We start from the raw sequence: 21,638 nt of genomic DNA, 5'->3' as shown, positions 1-21,638 counted from the left end.
TATGAGATGTAAGCACTCATTGAAAAGTTAGTTATTGAGTACCAGAACATCATAAATATATATCTGAAAGTGAAACTAAAGAAATTTGCAAGATGCGTTTACTTTTTGTCTTTGAGAATGTTCTTTGGGATATCTGCTTAATATATCTGAGTAAAAAGGCAAGTCGGTGAGTAGTGGTGAACAATTAGTAGTAATCCATTTGAACACCCATTGTCTGCTGAAATATCAATCCACTAAACTCAACAAATATGTCATCGATCATAAAAGTCCAGCATTTTAATGATATCATCTTCAGTGTAATTGTTGTGGGAATTAGTGTGGTTCTTCACAATTTTTTTGATATTACTGCACAATTGTAAAGATAATGATTGAGGATTTAGGAGTAGATCTTCAGAATTTTTAAGAATCCACATCGGATTGACACCGTTGCTTGGATATACCTCCCCACAATATTTCTGAAGCCCACCTTTAACTATAGAAAGAATGGTGGTAAGAATTTTAGAAAAATGTTTTGAAAAATTACTCTGCTATGTATCGTCATTATAAGATTTTTTTGTGTTTTAGTTGTCCAGTATAATTATGGGAGATTTACATCGTCCGTTTCTATGTATAACCAAAGCAGAAAAGGATTGTGATTTTCTAAAATCTCCTCTTTCGTGAATGTTGTAAGAGTAAATGTGGGAGTTTTGTTGTGAATTCCAATTTCTTAAGTTAGACATACCAAATAATGGCTTTTGCATAGAACACAATATTTTTAGGCTTTGTCTGCTTGAACAACAATATTTTATTCGTTAAAAGAGGATAAAGCATTCACAACTTCTGGTATCTTGAAAGGGTCTGAAACCCGTGAGCTCATTGTGCAATGTGCATCGTAGATTTTGAATGCGTTTCTGAATGCATGTCCGAACAGCTTTGATCCAATCAGTTGGTGTCTTGCGCTTTATCCAGATTGTGGCATAGTTCTCAACTGCGTCCATAAGTAACCTGTGATCCTGTCTTCAGTTGATGGACTGGGGAATTCAATATGTCGATCTTTTGCTAACAACTCTCTAAGTTGTTTACGATGCCAAGCTAGGTCTCTAGCTCTAACATGACCATGCAGCGGGACAATATTTGTATGAGGACGATGCAAGACAGGAATCGAGAGGTTTGGATTTTATATCCCTGAGGGTAAAGGTCCAATACCCTCTCGTGGTTGAAAATCTTATAGCAATTAGTTTGGTCTAGGTGTGTAGTTTGATCTTAGAAGTAATCAGGTAATGTTTTCTGCAAAGAGTTTTGGTGGAAAATATTGCTACTATTGATGGCATCCATACCCATATTAGCAAATTCAAAATAAAAAAAACTACTTTTTCATCATCTTTGGGAGAAGTTGTCACAAGTGTGAATAGCCTATGTTTGATAATGTCCATAATTATTGCAACCCATATGTACTTAGCAGAATTTGTATCAATAAAGGAAGTGGTTTTGGCCTCTTGAATATACTGAATGAATAGTTTAGTTCGAATATTTATAGAATAACCAATTAAAGAATTCAAATATAGAAAAATATTTAATTTGTTTATCTATAAACTTGATCATAAATGCAAAATATTTTATTTAGTTGTCTTATAATTTTTCAAGAAAATTCGTTCTCGCAATAACATTGTCGTGTTGCTTACTCACATACGAGTTTAACTCGGATGATATTGATGTGTAAGGTGGTGTGTCCCGATTCTCAATAAAGAACGATGTGGTGACCTATATGTTTGTTGAATTTATCTGATATAACATGTCGTTTAATTTAGAGCTTACTATATATAGTTTGGTCATTTGGTCATCCTTTGAGGTCTAATAGTTACCTACGGAAGTCTTTTTTTTTTTGTTGTTGTTAACTCTGGCTTTGGTCTTTCGCGTATCTGCTGGAAATTTTTAAACAAATAAAGTTCTATAACTGCATAATTGAAAAAAAAACAAAAACAACACAAAAACAAGAGGGAGCTTATTCCAATAGATATAAACAAGCCACCAAAGTTTCATGAAAACTCCTCAAAGCGTTTTGAGTTATTATCCGAAAACTGGAAAATCTGCCCTTTTTATGAATAATGTCTCAATACTCCAAAACGTAAAATCAGAAATTTTCAAAAAATCGAAAGGGAACTTTTGTCAATATATATAGACAATTCACCAAAGTTTCATGAAAATTGTTCAAAACATTTTTGCGTTAGAGTCAGATAACTGAAAATCGCCAATTTGTTTATAAAATAAAATCCCATAACTCGGAAACGTAAAACTCGTTATTATCCGAAATGTTGACGTCAGACGGACAGACGGACGAACAACGGTATACAATAATACATCCCGTAAACGGACGTGTAAAAAATAACCGGAGTTTTGTGTAATGGTTTGTAGATATAGCTTTGCTGATATTGTTTTAAAGTTTCTCTATTCTATTATAGTTTTGAAGATTTTTCCTGGGAAATAATTCCTATGCAAAGCCAGCTGACGATTTTGTCAATGTTTGACTTATTTATAGACTTTGCCTTACAGATAATTTTGGTATTTAAAGTTTCTATTTATCTTTTCTAGTTTCCAATAGACAAAAATGATGCAAAAAAATCGTAACAGGAGGCTCTCAAGAGCCTGAATCGCTCACCTGTATTTCAGAGGAGAAGATTTTTAAATGTTAGCAAACTTGATGAACAAATTGTGTTAAATTGTCTTTAAAGGGCAATAACTCCTTAAGGGATCAATTGACAATTTTGGTCATATTAACTTTTTTGTAGATCTTACTTTGCTGAACATTATTGCTGCTTACAGTTTATATATATCTATAATAATATTCAAAATAATAACAAAAAACTGCAAAATTTTGTTAAAACTACCAATTCGGTGGCAGCAACCCAACAATGGGTTGTTCGATTCGTCTGATAATTTCAGGGCCGATAGATCTTGACCAATTAAACAATTTTACTCCATGTCTCATTTGCTCTAAAAGATTTAGTTTTTGATATATAAGCCAAAAACTGCATTTGACCCATATATTCTATTTTTAGCCATGGCGGCCATGTTTGTTGATGGATACAAACTTCGGATACAATTTATAAACAAGATACCCTAAGGAACATTAAGTTAAAGTTTGAAGGTAATTGGCCTTGTAGTTTCAGAGGAGAAGATTTTTAAATGTTAGCAAACTTGATGAACAAATTGTGTAAAATTGTCTTTAAAGGGCAATAACTCCTTAAGGGGTCAATTGACAATTATGGTCATATTACCTTTTTTGTAGATCTTGCTTTGCTGAACATTATTGCTGCTTACAGTTTATATATATATCTATAATAATATTCAAAATAATAAAAAAAAAACTGCAAAATTTTGTAAAAATCTACCAATTCAGTGGCAGCAACCCAACAATGGGTTGTTCGATTCATCTGAAAATTTCAGAGCTGATAGACCTTGACCAATTGAACAAATTTACCCCATGTCAGATTTGCTCTAAAAGCTTTAGTTTTTGAGATATAAGCCAAAATCTGCATTTGACCCCTATGTTCTATTTTTAGCCATGGCAGCCATGTTTGTCGATGGATCAAAACTTTGGATACAATTTATAAACTAGATACCCTAAGGAACATTTAATTAAAGTTTGTAGGTATTTGGCCCAGTAGTTTCAGAGGAGAAGATTTTTGAAATAGTTTACAACGACAGACGACGACTGACGCCAAGTGATGGCATAAGCTCACATGGGGCCCTTTGGGCCCCGGTGAGCTAAAAATGGTTATGTAAGGACAGAAACATATAAATTATACAATAATATTAACAATGTATTATATGTTTCTGCTAAGGGCTATAACACCTAGGAGTTGCTGAACAATTTCTGCCATGAAACATATTTGTAGATCTTGTTTTGCTGATCAGTTATGCTATTAAGTCTCTATTATAATTTCAAGACAGTAGGCAAAAATGAACAAAAAATTGGTAAAATTCCTCATTTAAGGGCAATAACTGCTATAAGAAGTCGTCTTTTAGTTTTGATATAACTGGACAGTATGTTGATCTCAACATTCTGGACACTTTTGTCCCTGTCAGAGTTAACCATCCATCTATAGTGGTTTTCAAGATGATAGACAATGCTTGCTTTTTACTCCTATGTTCAATTTTTAGCCATGTCGTATGACATGCTGCATCATCAGACAAATATTTTAACTAGATACCCGAAAACAGCCTGAGGCACTTATCTCTGAATAAATTACCTATATATACATCAAAGTGTATAGGTATTTTTTTTCAGAGACAAGTGCCTGTGCACCCGAATGATTTCGGCCATGTTGGCTTATTTGTAGATCTTGCTTAATGTCCAGTGGTTTTCCATCAAGGTTATAACTCAGCCACCTGAGTAAAAGTAAGGTCAACCAAAACCAACCTGAATAGATGGTCCATGACATTATGTGACAATTGCAAAAAACTTGCTCAACCTTCAGCTTATTATTAAGAAACCTAGAAATTCTCAACATTTACAACTGTTTAAAAATTAAATCAACACTAAACGTAATAAATATTAAAAAATCTAACCAATCCATACTTTTCAGATGAAAAATGGGCATATTTTTTGTTTATTGTTTTGAACATAAATCAGGCAGTTAGTTTTCTTGTTTGAGTTGTTTATCATTCATCATGTCCGCGCCATTTATAGCTTGCTATGGGATGTGGGTTTTGATCATTGTACAGTGATCAATAGTTGCCAACTTTTCTTCATTTGGTCTCTGGTGGAGAGTTGTTTCATTGGCAGTCATACAACATCTTCTTATTTGTATAATAAGACTAGAAGGTTGAATGTCTTTTAAATGATTCCTGGACATACATGTTGCAACATGCTTATTGTCCAAATTATTCATGTTATTTGATTAAAAAACAAAATTAAAAGAATGAAAACTGAACAAATTGTTTCAATGAGCTTCAATGATGAAGAGAATGAAAACTACAAATTTTTCAATGAACTTCAATGATACATTCACACAAAACATACATAAATTTGTTATTTAATATCAGTATAAACTAAACTGTAATATCTATTTGTTTTGTTCTCTTGATCTGACAATACTGTTCAAAACTTTTCCATCTTTAAATCTTATTTTTTTACTTACTGTAAATGTATTTTCATGTAATAAATACTTGTTTGAATATTCTATATAAATTCATGCATTTCTAGATTCTAAATCATAAAGTCGGTTTCTTGTCATTCAGTAAAAAAAAACCACATATACAACATTTTAACTACATTTAAAATTATCTATTCACATGCTTGCTAATTCCCGTTCTCTCTTTTTGGCTTTCTTTATCTTTTTCAAACCTTCTTCAAAAGCCTCAATATCAACAGCGTCCAAAATGTTTGTTACAACACCATAGCCTATTGTTTGTTTTCCGTCACGGACTGTAAACCTCTCTCCGAGCTCTAGGGCCATCTTCTTCAACAACGTAAATGTTACTTTGGTGTCTTCTCCTGGCATCACCATCTCTCTGCCTGGAGCTTCCAAAAATCCAGAACAATTCCATGTCCTGCAGAAAATATGACCTTGGAAATAATCTGTCAAGGGCTTTTGTCTACCCCCCTCATCTTTACCCAATAAGTAAATTTGGGCCTCAATTTTGTTGACGAGTTTGATTTCTCCTGGTTTGGCAATAATCATACCTCTTCTAAGTTCGTCCTTTTTAATTCCCCGAAGAAGACAGCCTATTTGATCACCAGCTTGTGCTTCATCCAAAATCTGTCGAAACATTTCAACACCTGTGATGATTGACTTTATTCTCTTGTCATAACCAACAATTTCACATTCAGTATTCTTTTTTATTATTCCTCGCTCAAGTTTTCCTCCTGCGACAGTCCCACGTCCTGGAATTGAATATACACTTTCAATAGGCAAATAGAATGGTTTGTCCAAATCTCTGATTGGTTCTTCAATGTAAGTGTCAACAGCATCTAAAAGTTCTTTAACCTTTTCTTCCCCTAGTTCAGCATTTTCCCCATTCAGAGCATTTAATGCTGACCCACATATAACAGGAGCATTGTCACCATCAAATCCAAACTCAGACAAAAGTTCTCTCACTTCCATTTCAACTAATTCCAACATTTCCTTATCGGCGGCATCTACTTTGTTTACAAATACCACAATACGCTTGATGCCAATCTGTTTGGCTAATAATAGATGTTCACGAGTCTGTGGCATGGTCCCATCTGTGGCAGCAACTACTAATATGCAGCCATCCATCTGTGCAGCACCTGAAAAAAGCAAACATTTAAATAAGGTTATCCAGTGAAATAGTTGGTTTGCTATTACTTTGAGTTTGGTAAATAAGGTCAAATGAATTGACCTTAAGATGAATTTGGCTATTCTTTTAAGGTGTCTTTTGGTTGAACTGACGTATTCAGGTATTTATACAGGTTATACATTGTACATCCTCGGCTTTTCATTTTTTTTTTATTTAAGCGCTCCTAATGAAGATATATCCAATAAAGTGCATCGGACGCACCAAATTTATAAAGTGCTACTTTCGTATTGTAATGACAAGAAAATCAATATATCATTGGGCATTTCATCAGAACAAAAACTTCATAACCATACGAGAATCAAGCCATGTACCAAGTTTATATGCAATGTAATAACACTTAACACTGGCATGATAATAAGAAAAGATTACTACACCATAGTGAAATGTCCCCACTTTGTATAAATGAGGAATTAAATTGTGTGTCATAATGTGTCATATTTGTAGTCAAATTGTCTCGACTATTGAAGGCAGGGATAAACAAAATTTTTTTGGTGATTGGCCAAGAAATCTTTTTTTTTCTTTTCAGGGATGTAACAAATTCCTGTTTCCCCTTTTTCAAGAATCAAATAAGTAAATGTATGTCAATAAGTGCTATGTTTCAATGTCCTGGCATGTTGACATTATGAATCCTCCTGTGTATATTTTTACACAATATTACATATACCGGTACATTATAATGTTAATTGTTATACATATAATGCAGTTATAAAATTATTTCATTTAAAACATTTTAATAATCAACTAAGAAATTAATCTTTTGAATAATTGATTCTTTGTTCTGCATTTAATAATTGTAAAATGTACATCAATGAAGTCATATGCATGTAACATGAAAACTAAATTGTGTTTCATATTCTTTTCACAACAAAGTTAATTTCAAAATAATCCAAGTAAAGTATAACCAAGAAACTACTAGTATAACAAGCATCCGGAGAGTATTGCATGGCAATACATAGTCCCCTACCTGTTAGAAATTCATTGTACTTGAACAAAATGCAAACTTAATCTAATTCGTAACATTTTCTATATTAAAAAAAAGTCCAAATATCTCCATGTGTTAATATTGAACACTAAATCTGTTTTATACTAGAATATATGAAAAGTTTCTCCTGTGAATAAAGTTTCACTACAGGAGTAATCCGAGTTGTATCAAGATTAATAGACAGATCGACAGACAGTGTGATTTCTAGTGTTTTAAAAAGTTTATTATGCAAACATTACAACAGCAGAATGGAAATGTTAATCTCGCAGTGAATGATTAATTATAATTGTCCCCTCTCTTATACATATCTCGGTTTCTGGTTGGTCAATCATATTGCTAAAAATAAATGTTTTTTGGAGTTATCTCAATTTTATATATAAAGTCCAGAGAGAGTCTGAATAACATTGATGGAATGGGAAAATTTGAGTTTAAAAATAGAAACTGGTAACTCATTAGACATACCTCAAATAACATTTATTACATTTTTTTCACGGTATCTTTTACTTTACCATCTGGATGATAATATAAAAAAGAAGATGTGGTATGATAACTAGTGGTTTGATTGCCAATGAGACAACTCTCCACAAGAGACCAAATGACACAGAAATTAGCTATAGGTCACCATACAGCCTTCAACTATGAGCAAAGCCCATACACACAGTCAGCTATAAAAGGCCCCGAAATGACAAATGTAAAACAATTCAAACGAGAAAACTAACGGCCTAATTAATGGACAAAAAAAATGAACATAAAACAAATATGTAACACAGCAACAAACGACAACCACTGAATTACAGGCTCCTGACTTGGGAGAGGCACATACAAAATGTACATACAGAATGTGGCTGGGTTAAACATGTTAGCCGGATCCCAACCCTCCACCTAAGTTCTGATCAGAGAAAAACTAACAGGTTTTGGGGAAACACTTTTTATAACTAATCATTCACTTCGAGATTAGCATTTCTATTTGGCTGTGACAAGAAAAAATAATTACAGTTGACTTCCATGGAAAGCCTGTTATGAATGATTCCCACAATAGAAATAGACTTGTTATACATTTTGTAGATACTTTAATGTAGATTTACTACATAACAAGCTTCAGTGGGATAGACAACCGCAGAATCGAAATATAACGGAGTTCGCGACCAGGTGCATTTTCTCAAATATATGAGTTAGGTACCTTGCACTATATTACCGGGGTAACTTCCTTTGAAGGTAAAAAGGCATTTTCAAAATTTTAATGGATTCTGAAAGGCTACAACTGGTAAATTATTAAGTCAGGGATTTCGTTACCACAAATTACTTAAAACCTAAAAGGTTACCAGTTCAACATTGTAATTACATCTTTGAATATTTTTTTTATTGGTATTAATTTTGATTTTGTTATCAGTAAATTAAAATCAAACTAAATATCATTTTTATATACATATATGCACATTCACTGCTCTACAATCTGTTGATACCTGTATCTTGGCATTGAACAAGGTTATGTTTTTCTCTGACTGTTACTGATGTCTTTACACTAAATCCACTGTATGTTGGATGTGTACTGATTGATATTTTAGTCGTAGATGCATGATTTTTTTATTAGTTGTTATTAGCTTTGAACTACATGTAGCTGTGAGTACTCTCAGATCTGTATTTAGTGTCTTTTTGTTGTGGGGATGTATAAGTACCCTGCCACTTCCACAGTGTATTTTGGTTATATATAATACTACTAAAGGAAGAGACTGATTTCATTGGGCCGCAACACCTCTGAAACCATACAAAGATAGAAATATTTGTGATATGACGTATAAATGTAGTGTTTTGAACTTCCTAAATTTGTCTTTGAAACAATCTTTTCTCCACAGAAAACGCCAATTTTTGATAAAATATCCAAATCTGGAGACTGTTATTGATCAGTGTCTTATACGCTTTTGCGCATGCTTAGTCGACGTACTACCCGCGAAATCCAAGTGAAAGTAAGAAGAAGGATAGAAAATAGGACAGTTAGGTCTATAAGGATCCTGTATTGTATTGTAAGTGCATCATTTTCAAGGTTGGGCGGTATTTACCACCCCCGGTATTTACCAGTGGTATTTACCGCCCCGGACAATACTCCCCAAGTGGTCAATACTGGCAAATACTGGTCAATTGAAATTTTCATGCTTCTTTTGACTGGCTTATATATCAATTCTAGTAAAAAAATGGTTGATGAGGGAAAACTTTATTCCTTTGGCATGATTCAGTTTATAAAAATGAATGATATTGGTATGTTATTAATTATTAAAACATTAAAAATAAACTGCTTCGCTGAGCGCAGCTGGATACGCCCGCAGAGGTCCAACCCTGAACAGTTGGGGCAAAAATGAACACAATATTCAAGCTTGATACAGGTCTGAATTTGGATTGTAATTAAATAATTGACATATTATAGGTTTCTGAATAAATGTAGTCAAAGAACTTGAAATTAGTTATATGAATTGAATTTATATTCAATTAAAGATTTCTTGCTGTTGTGCAATACACTATGCTGTTGCGCAATACTTAGTAAATCTGTTGTCAGACTATAAACAAATAAAGTTCAATTTCTTCTCAATGTCATATTTGAAATTTATGAAAATCAATAGGGAGATTACATCAATAACTATAAATAATTCACCAAAGTTTCATGAGAATTGCTGAAAGCATTTTTGAGTTATTGTCTGAAAACTGGAAAATCCCCCTTTTTTAATGAACAAGAGTGCACACGCTGAAATGTCTCGCCTTCTTTACTAATCATTGATATTATGTTGATAGTCCTAAATATAAAGCTTTATTACAACTGTCACATAAACTTAACATTAACGAAGTAAACTAAACATTGACCAATGAACCATGAAAATGAGGTCAAGGTCAGATGAACCATGCTAGGCAGGCATGTACAGCTAACAATTCTTCCATACAACAAATATAGTTGACCTATTGCTTATAGTTTAAGAAAAACAGACGAAAACACAAAAACTTAACACTGAGCAATGAACCTTGAAAATGAGGTCAAGGTCAAATAAAACCTGCGTGACTGACATATAGATCATAAAATATTTCCATACACCAAATATAGTTGAACTATTGCATATAGTATTAGAAAAAAAGACCAAAACTCAAAAACTTAACTTTGACCACTGAACCATGAAAATGAGGTCAAGGTAAGATGACACCTGCCAGCTAGACATGTACACCTTACAATCATTCCATACACCAAATATAGCTGACCTATTGCATGCAGTATTAGAAAAAAAGACCAAAACTCAAAAACTTAACTTTGACCACTGAACCATGAAAATGAGGTCAAGGTCAGATGACACCTGCCAGCTAGACATGCACACCTTACAATCATTCCATACACCAAATATAGTAGACCTATTGCATACAGTATAAGAAAAACAGACCAAAACACAAAAACTTAACTATAACCACTGAACCATGAAAATGAGGTCAAGGTCAGATGACACCTGCCAGTTGGACATGTACACCTTACAGTCCTTCCATACACCGAATATACTAGACCTATTGCTTATAGTATCTGAGATATGGACTTGACCACGAAAACTTAACCTTGTTCACTGATCCATGAAATGAGGTCGAGGTCAAGTGAAAACTGTCTGACGGGCATGAGGACCTTGCAAGGTACGCACATACCAAATATAGTTATCCTATTACTTATAATAAGAGAGAATTTAACATTACAAAAAATCTGAACTTTTTTTTCAAGTAGTCACTGAACCATGAAAATGAGGTCAAGGACATTGGACATGTGACTGACCGAAACTTCGTAACATGAGGCATCCATATACAAAGTATGAAGCATCCAGGTCTTCCATCTTCTAAAATATAAAGCTTTAAAGAAGTTAGCTAACGCCGCCGCCGCCGCCAGATCGCTATCCCTATGTCGAGCTTTCTGCGACAAAAGTCGCAGGCTCGACAATAAAACCCCATAACTCAGAAATGTAAAATCTAAAATTCATAAAATTCTAAAGGGAGCTTACATCAATAGATATCAACAATTCATCAAAGTTTCATGAGAACTGCTGAAAGCATTTTTGAGTTATTATCCGAAAACTGGAAAATCCCCCTTTTTTTATGAATAAAACCCCGTAACTTGGAAACGTAAAATCTAAAATTTATAAAAATCAAAAGGAAGCTCATGTCAATAGATATAAACAATTAACCAAAATTTCTTGCAAGTTGGTGAAAGCATTCTTGAGTTATTGTCCTAAAAATGGAAAAACCCCCTTTTTTTAATGAATAAAACCACATAACTCGGAAACGTAAAATCAAAAATTTATAAAAAACGAAAGGGAGCTCACGTCAATAGATATAAACAATTCACCAAAATTTTATGCAAATTGGTTAATGTTGACGACGGACGGACGGACAGAGGTATACCATAATACGTCCCGTAAACGGGCATACATGTATAATGACTAATTTAGTTCTTAGGGGTAATTATATTGCATACTTTTGGTATACATATAAAATTGAGCAGCTATATCAGTTATTTTAACATGTATAAATCAAGATATTTTTTTCTTGAAAAGGTTTGAATTTTACAGGTAAATAGAATTACAAGTGACTAGCAATATGGATATCAGAGCATTACCTATTATATGGCTAACAGGTGTCAAAAGTTTAATTACTATAACAACTGTCCCCTAATAAATGTTGACATAACAGGAAAAAAGTCATAAAAGTGATTTCTAAAGATTGTTTTAAACAATGAATTAATTCCTGGCTATTCAACAGCATGATAAAATTGTTCTAAATGCAGGAAATGTTTTTTTTTAATAAATATATAACATATATATATATGTAAAACAATTTTTTTTAATTTTTTAATTGCATCTTTCAAAATAACTGTTAAGATAAAATGCTTTGCTGGGCGCAGCTTGATACGACCGCAGAGGTCGAACCCTGAACAGTTGGGGCAAGTATGGACACAACATTCAAGCTTGATACAGCTCTGAATTTGGATTGTGATTAAATATTTGACACAGCATAGGTTTCTGACACAGAAAGAATGTGGTCTAAGAACTTCAATTTTTTTAATTTACCTATTATGGTCCAATGTCCAAAATCAAAATACATGGTTAGATTCAGCATATCAAAGAACCCCATATATTCAATTTTTGTTGAAATCAAACAAAGTTTAATTTTGGACCCCAACTTGGACAAACTTGAAAACTGGTCCCATAATCAAAAATCTAAACACATGTTTAGATTCAGCATATCAAAGTACCCCAAGAATTCATTTTTTGTTAAAATCAAACTAAGTTTAATTTTGGACCCTTTGGACCTTAATGTAGACCAATTTAAAAAACGGGACCCAAAATTAAAAATCTAAAAACACGGTTAGATTTGGCATATCAAAGAACCCCAATAATTCAATTTTTGATGAAATCAAACAAAGTTTGATTTTGGACCCTTTTGACCTCAATATGAACCAATTTGATAGCGGGCCCACAAATAAAAAATCTAAATACAAGGTAAGATTCAGCATATCAAAGAACCCCATATATTCAATTTTTGTTGAAATCAAACAAAGTTTAATTTTGGACCCCAATTTGGACCAACTTGAAAACTTGGCCAAAAATCTAAAATCTAAATACATGTTTAGATTCAGCATATCAAAGAATCCCATATATTAAATTTTTGTTGAAATCAAACAAAGTTTTATTTTGTTGGACCCCAACTTGGACCAACTTGAAAACTGGGCTCATAATCAAAAATCTAAACACATGTTTAGATTCAGCATATCAAAGAACCCCAAAAATTCAATTTTTGTTAAAATCAAACTAAGTTTAATTTTGGACCCTTTGGACTTTAATGTAGACCAATTTAAAAAACGGGACCCAAAATTAAAAATCTAAATACACGGTTAGATTTGACATATCAAAGAACCCCAATAATTAAATTTTTGATGAAATCAAACAAAGTTTAATTTTGGACCCTTTTGACCTCAATATGAACCAATTTGATAGCGGGCCCACAAATAAAAAATCTAAATACATGGTAAGATTCAGCATATCAAAGAACCCCATATATTCAATTTTTGTTGAAATCAAACAAAGTTTAATTTTGGACCCCAGTTTGGACCAACTTGAAAACTGGGCCAAAAATCTAAAATCATGTTTAGATTCAGCATATCAAAGAACCCCATATATTCAATTTTTGTTTAAATCAAACAAAGTTTAATTTTGGACCCCAACTTGGACCAACTTGAAAACTGGGCCCATAATTAAAAATCTAAACACATGTTTAGATTCAGCATATCAAAGAACCCCAAGAATTCAATTTTTGTTAAAATCAAACTAAGTTTAATTTTGGACCCTTTGGACCTTAATGTAGACCAATTTAAAAAACGGGACCCAAAATTAAAAATCTAAATACACGGTTAGATTTGGCATATCAAAGAACCCCAATAATTCAATTTTTGATGAAATCAAACAAAGTTTAATTTTGGACCCTTTGGACCTTAATGTAGACCAATTTAAAAAACGGGACCCAAAATTAAAAATCTAAATACACGGTTAGATTTGGCATATCAAAGAACCCCATATATTCAATTTTTGTTGAAATCAAACAAAGTTTAATTTGGACCCCAATTTGGACCAACTTGAAAACTGGGCCAAAAATCAAAAATCTAAATACATGTTTAGATTCAGCATATCAAAGAACCCCATATATTCAATTTTTGTTAAAATCAAACAAATTTTAATTTTGGACCCTTTGAACCTTAATGTAGACCAATTTGAAAACTGGATCCAAAATTAATAAAATGCTCCGCAGGGTGCAGCTTGATACGACCGCAGAGGTCGAACCCTGAACAGTTGGGGCAAGTATGGACACAACATTCAAGCTTGATACAGCTCTGAATTTGGATTGTGATTAAATATTTGACACAGCATAGGTTTCTGACACAGAATGAATGTGGTCTAAGAACTTAAAAATGTTAAATTGGACATTCACCTATTATGGTCCAATATCCAAAATCTAAATACATGGTTAGATTCAGCATATCAAAGAACCCCAAGAATTCAATTTTTGATGAAATCAAACAAAGTTTAATTTTGGACCCCGATTTGGACCAACTTGAAAACTGGGCCCATAATCAAAAATCTAAATACATGTTTAGATTCAGCATATCAAAGAACCCTAAAAATTCAATTTTTGTTAAAATCAAACTAAGTTTAATTTTGGACCCTTTGGACCTTAATGTAGACCAATTTGAAAACGGAACCAAAAATTAAGAATCTAAATACACGGTTAGATTCGACATATCAAAGAACCCCAATAATTCAATTTTTGATGAAATCAAACAAAGTTAAAATTTTGGACCCTTTTGACCTCAATGTGGACAAAGTTGATAACGGGGCCCAAAAATCAAAAATCAAAATACATGGTTAGATTCAGCATATCAAAGAACCCCATATATTCAATTTTTGTTGAAATCAAACAAAGTTTAATTTTTGGACCCCGATTTGGACCAACTTGAAAACTGGGCCCATAATCAAAAATCTAAATACATGTTTAGATTCAGCATATCAAAGAACCCTAAAAATTCAATTTTTGTTAAAATCAAACTAAGTTTAATTTTGGACCCTTTGGACCTTAATGTAGACCAATTTGAAAACGGAACCAAAAATTAAGAATCTAAATACACGGTTCGATTCAGCATATCAAAGAACCCCAATAATTCAATTTTTGATGAAATCAAACAAAGTTAAATTTCGGACCCTTTGGACCTCAATGTGGACCAATTTAAAAACGGGGCCCAAATTCCAAAAACTTAATACACGGTTAGATTCAGCATATTAAAGAACCCCAAGAATTCAAGAATAAAACCCCATTGAAATTGATCAAGAAATAAGCAATTTATACGAAGTATCTTCTTTTGCACAATACTGTGCAATTGAATATTTCTTGCTATTGCGCAATACTGTACAATTGACAATTTCTTGCTATTGCACAATATTGTGCTATTGGATATTTCTTGCTATTGCACAATACTTATTAGATAATAATTTACACATCCTGTTTGGTGTGTATCTCCTACCATATCATTATTATTTGCTTTTAAATATTAATCAGAAATAACCAACTTAAAATGGAAAATTTTAAAAGAAAAAAAAAAGGAAAAAAAGAAAAAAAAAGAAAAAAAAAAATTCCCCCCCCAAATTTTTTGAACCCCCTTATGATTCATCACCCCCAAACTCAATCCCAGCCTTCCCTTTGTGGTATGGTACCTTGCAGTACAATTTCAGAGAGATCCATACACTTGAACACAAGTTATTGTCTGGAAACTAGAAAAATGCTTATTTTTGGCCCCTTTTTGGCCCCCAATTCCTAAACGTTTCGGGCAATTACCCCCAAACTCAATTCCAGCTTTCCCTTTGTGATATGGAACCTTGTAGTACAATTTCAGAAATATCCAAACACTTACACACAAGTTATTGTCATGAAACTAGAAAAATGTTTGTTTTTTGCCCCTTTTTTGGCCCCTAATTCCTAAAATTTTGAGGCAATTACCCCCAAAATCAATTACAGCCTTTCCTTTGTGATATGGAACCTTGTGGTACAATGTCAGAGAGATCCATACACTTACACACAAGTTATTGTCTGGAAGTTACAAAAATGCTTATTTTTGGCCCCTTTTTGGCCCCTAATTCCTTAACTGTTGGTACCATAACCCCCAAAATCAATCCCAACCTTCCTTTCGTGGTATTGAACCTTATGGTAAAATTTCATGGAGATCCATTCACTTAAACTAAAGTTAGAGTGCGAAAACCAATGTGTCTTCGGACAACGCCAGACGACGACGCCGGACGACGACGACGACGCCAACGTCATACCAATATACGACCAAAAAATTTTTAATTTTTGCGATCGTATAAAAATCTAAATACATCATTAGATTCGGCATAACAAATAAATAAATGTGGTCAAAGATTTTACAAATCTAATGCGCCATACTGTGCAATTAAAGATTACTTCTTGAAATTTTTCAATATTTGAAATTTGAAAAAAAAATAATATTTGAAGAATAATTCTTTTTAATTTCTGAAATCTGAAATAAGAAAAAATTGACCCCCTACAATTTCTTTTTACCCCCCTCCCCCTTCATTTTTTCCCCCAAACCATAATTACCCATTTAAATTTACCTGATGCTAATTTAATCTATTTTATAATAGAATTTAAAATATAGTGTCAAATCTTTCATATGGATTTTTTTGTAAAAAAAAAAGATGCAACATTTGCAGATATTTTTACTTGTCTTCCTTTATAAATATGCATTTCTTTAAACATAATTTAAAAGCAGTGTAAGGGAAGTAACCAAAACGTTGTATTTGGATTTCCTCCCTTACACTGTTTTAAATAATCTTAATTGTTCATTAACCATTACTTTATACATAATTTAAAAGCAGTGTAAGGGAGATAATTTCAATGATGTATTTGATTTATCTCCCTTACACTGCTTTAAATTATGTTTTGTACTAAAGTATTTGTCCATTAACCAGGACAACCTTGTTTTTCCCCCTTTTTTGCCCCTAATTCTTAAACGGTTTGAGCCATAACCCCTCAAAGCAAATCCTAACCATCCCTTTGTCGTATGGAAACTTGTAGTATAATTTCAGAGAGATCCATACACCGTTCCACAGTTATTGTCTGGAAACTAGAAAATGCTTATTTTTGGCCCCTAATTCCTTAACTGTTGGTACCATAACCCCCAAAATCAATCCCCACCTGCCTTTTGTTGTATTGAACCTTATGGTAAAATTTCATAGAGATCCATTCACTTAAACTAAAGTTAGAGTGCGAAAACTAATGCGTCTTCGGACGACGGCGCCGGACGACGACGACGACAACGACGCCAACGTCATACCAATATCCGACCACAAAAATTTTTTTGCGGTTGTATAAAAACCAGATGTTATATAGTCTCTCTTAAGTGACTGACTTCATGGTGTTAATGACTGAATGTAGGACAGAAAGTCACAGGACAAAAAGTCACGGACAAAAAGTCACGGACAAAAAGTCACGGACAAAAAGTCACAATTCAGTTTTGAGATTATTTTTCTTTGAACAAGAAAAAACAATTTAAAAAGAAATATTTTGTTTTTTTTCTTAAACTAATATTTATAAAGCAACTTTGTAATAAATATTAATAATGATCAAATAATTGCTATGAAAACAAAATGTCAAAGAGGCTTGATCCTTAAATGGCTTCATGGTGCCAAGAAATATATCCTTTGCACGATAAAATTTAATAAATTTTCATTTATCAAGGCTTATGAACAATTTCCTAAACTTAAAAATGAATATATGTAATAAAAAGAAAATATTTCAAGATCTTTCTCTTATATATTCAAACAGTTGTCAACAAACTATTTGTGACTTTTTGTCCTATCAAATTTGTGACTTTATGTCCTGTGAGATTTTGTCATGTGACTTTCTGTCCGTTTACCTTAATGACTATATCTGTTGTATGATTAAATTAATATGTGATAAATCTTCTTTAAACCATGTTCATGAACTAATTAATTGTGACTTTTTGTCCTATTACAATGTAGTAAATAAGCGACTTTCTGCCTTGTGACTATATCTATCCATTTACCAAGTAATTGACCTGAGGTAGGGACTAGCTTAATAGTAAAGTCCTATCAAAATTTCAATTGACCAGTATTTGCCAGTTTTGACCAGTATTAACCGCCGGCATGGTCAATACTAGTATTGACCGCTTTTTTGCCAACCTTGATCATTTTGCTAAATTAAATGACATCCACCCTTTTTACTCCGGTGCAGAACTGTCCAAAAATGAAATGGGCGTTGAACGTGTTGAAGTGATCCGCCCCCTTTTTATGTGTAAACACAGGCACCCGATGTCCAGACTCCTCCCCCCTTTTTATGTGTAAACACAGGCACCCTTGACTCTTTTTGTTTCAACATTTGCCCAACTGTACCACGATTTTGTGGGCATCTTCTACAAGTTCTACTGTATTACTATTTGTATCCATCTGATGAGTCAAGCCTTTTTCAACTGATTTTTATACAGGGTTGAAGCTAGGATTTTGAGGACTTTAATGACTTTAGTCACTTTTGCGTGATAAGAAAAACAAGCTTTCTTGGGTAATGTAATTAAAACTTGGAAATTATAATTGAGCTATCTTTCTTGTATTCGGTGTCCTCCTTCTCTTCGGGGGATAATACACAGTAGAAGCACATTCAATTAAAATGGCCACCTGTTTTGTTATTCTACAATTGTATATCAAATGTAAGGACAGGCAAAGACAAAATTTGTCCGAATTTAACATTTTTAACTGAATTCAGGAAAAACGATGTGTTTGAATAAGTTCATTACGGTTTTGGTCTTTCTGTCAAATACTTAAGATCTTTGCGCAATCAGTTTCTTTGTTGAATTAATGAGATGAAACATTGAACTCTAATCAAAAATTATGAGCTTACCTGAGAAAAATTGTTAAAGGCATTTTTTTACATCTCAAAACTTGAGAATTTTTGTGGGATTGTAAAAAAATTTACTCATACAAGTAAATTTTTGAGAAAATTAAGGGGAGATTATTCAAACATTATAATTAACTTATATAAGTTTATTTTATTTACTTCTTCAAGTAAATAAAGATTACTTGTACAAGTAGTACCCCTGACTGACCCATTGGATAAGCAGATTACCTGTAACAACAAATTATGACACTGGTTGTACCCGTTGATTAGCTTGGGGTCGTAAAGTAGTCATAAACTTGTCACCAGGTATAATTTTAAACTTTTTGTTTTTTTTTTCTTTTACAAATTTAAATGACGAAATTGATCAGAAGTACTTTTATCATTCCAAAAATAGTTTAAGAAATGGCGAAAATGACAAGCGCTAGCAAAATAACTGTTTATAGTTTGTTCTTATGTTGATCCGCTGTCCCAGGTTAGGGGAGGGTTGGCGGCTTCAAACTAGTTTTATCCGGCCACATTCTGTATGTGCCTGTCCCAAGTCAGGAACCCGTAATTCAGTGGTTGTCGTTTGTTGCTGTGCATCATATTTGTGTTTTGTTCATTATTTCGTACATAATTAGGCCGTTAGTTTTCTCAGTTTGAATTGTTTTACATTTGTCATTTTGGAGCATTTTATACCGGACTATGCTGTATGGGGTTTGCTCATTGTTGAAGGCCATACAGTGACCTATAGCTGTTAATTTCTGTGGCATTTGGTCTCTTGTGGAGATTTGTCTTATTGGCAATCATACCACATCTTCTTATCTTTATGATATGTCTCTTCAATTCCAACTCAGAATCCCAAAAGGGACTAAATGTTGATATCAGGTCTGTTTGCTCCCATAACACGTTCGCACCCTACACATTCGCCCCTGGGTTCGTTCACACCCAATTTTTATTCAAATACAGGTTAAATTATTAGATGTTTTTAAGATGTATATATCACAATATTTATATTTTCATAAATAAAAATTCATGAATGTTTTAAATGAAATGTTGTTTTGTGATTTGTTGATTAAATTACAGTCAAGGGTACTACTTATACAAGTGATATCAGAATAACATCTTTAAGTGATTTAGGCTTTGAAAAATTGAAAATTTCAACAAAAATAGACACAGTCTTTTTTAAGTCACTGAAACAATGAATTCGAGATGTATTTTATGTGGTATGAGTTAGCAATAGTACAAGTTTACAGTGGTACGAGTTGACATTGGTACATGTTTGCAATGGTACGAGTTGACATTGGTACGAGATAGCAATGGTACAAGATAACTATAATTCATTATAGCTTGCTTTGAGGTATGGCGGTAGGAGTTTTATAAAAATTGTAGTACAATGGAATGGTTAGAACATTCCCTGATATTTGGTAAAATATTATCAACTGACAAATACTAGATATGTCCACGGTCTATACCTGTTATCATATTTTTAATGAAGTCTGCATGGCCAGGACAATCAACATGACCATAGTGACGTTTGTCTGTCTGATATTCTACACAAGCTGCGTTTATGGTGATTCCTCTTCGTTTCTCCTCTGGTGAATGGTCGATATCTTCGTATTTTTTAAACTCTGCTTTCTTTTCAGATGATAAAATTTTTGTTATAGCCGCTGTCAGTGTCGTTTTGCCATGATCCACGTGCCCTATAGTTCCGACGTTCATGTGCGGTTTGTCTCTTAGATATGTTTTTTTCTGACCCGGCTTTGTTGGTGGTTGTGCTCGACATGTTGTCGTAAGTGATAATGCTCTTTTGTGAGCATGAAACAGTTCATTACGTAAACATTGCACTGGAGTTCCAAAAAACATTCGAGACAGCATGGTGGAGCCCTGTTTTGTAACCTTCAAAAGTTACTTCCGGTGTAAAATATAACATTCGAAACCCAAATCCGTCACAAACGGGACATTTTTTACGGGAATACGAAATTGACTCTAAGACCTGGTTTTGCTTTGAAGTTTCCACAAGTCAAAGTGGACTACGAAATTGTGTAAATAAACTATCGCAATTTTTTGCTGATTACAGAGACATACATACACATGTGTATATGTATATATGTCTCTGCTGATTGGCATATGAATGTGAACATAAATTAAACAAAAGTTTTAGACTAGTTACATGATAATGTTCTACGAAATAGTTCATCATTCAAATCGTAGCAATCCCATCTGCTATTCTCATACTGAGACTACTTCTTCTGATGATGATGATATACAGTGCCAGCTTCATATAATATTGATTCAATGAAGATTACGAACTGTTGCATGCGCGGAGTATGTGATTAAAAATATTCAAATTATAATTTCACGGGGGAAGTCAATATTATATGTTCCTGAGCTACACAACAAATTTTTTTTTTTAATTTGTAGATTACTTGAATGGTGATATTTACATGAAATTAAATAGACAACAAAAAGTGATTAAAAATATGTACATTGATATTTATTAAGTTAATTATGTTGTGGAGAACAGTAGGTGTAAACGGTTCTCTATCGGTTTCAATAGTTTGACATGCTACTACAATTTGTGGTTACAAGTTCCATTGTATTATTGTTTGTGAAAAAAATAACCATTTGTAACTGTCTTTTGAGGTGGATATTTGCCGAAATGATTGGTTATGTGCTTTTCTTGTTCTAGTATCTGTTGGTATAAGAACTCTCGATGGAATTGCAATGAGTCCATGGATGACTTTACAGAACATAATCAGCCTGGTTTTGAGGCGGCGCTCAGCAAGTGAGGGCCATTGAAGATTGGTTATCATGGATGTAACACTATTGGTGTTGTGGTAGTTGTTACATACATAACGGGTAGCACGCCTCTGTACCATTTCTAGTTTAT

General features: G+C 33.1%; 1 protein-coding gene across 1 annotated transcript; it reads right to left on the bottom strand.

Annotated features, from left to right (window-relative positions):
• Positions 1-4,917: 4,917 nt before the first annotated feature.
• Positions 4,918-20,665, bottom strand: LOC127724012 (elongation factor Tu-like). Its single transcript, XM_052230749.1, has 2 exons — positions 20,221-20,665; positions 4,918-6,253 (listed from the first exon to the last, which is right to left on the bottom strand). The coding sequence occupies exons 1-2, from the start codon at positions 20,621-20,623 to the stop codon at positions 5,271-5,273; spliced, it is 1,386 nt and encodes a 461-aa protein (XP_052086709.1). The 5' UTR covers positions 20,624-20,665; the 3' UTR covers positions 4,918-5,270.
• Positions 20,666-21,638: the final 973 nt, after the last annotated feature.

The sequence above is a fragment of the Mytilus californianus genome, unplaced genomic scaffold, assembly GCF_021869535.1.
Source record: "Mytilus californianus isolate M0D057914Y unplaced genomic scaffold, xbMytCali1.0.p SCAF_1, whole genome shotgun sequence".
NCBI classification, from domain to species: Eukaryota; Metazoa; Mollusca; class Bivalvia; order Mytilida; family Mytilidae; genus Mytilus; species Mytilus californianus.
This window is presented reverse-complemented; position numbering and strand designations above follow the sequence as displayed.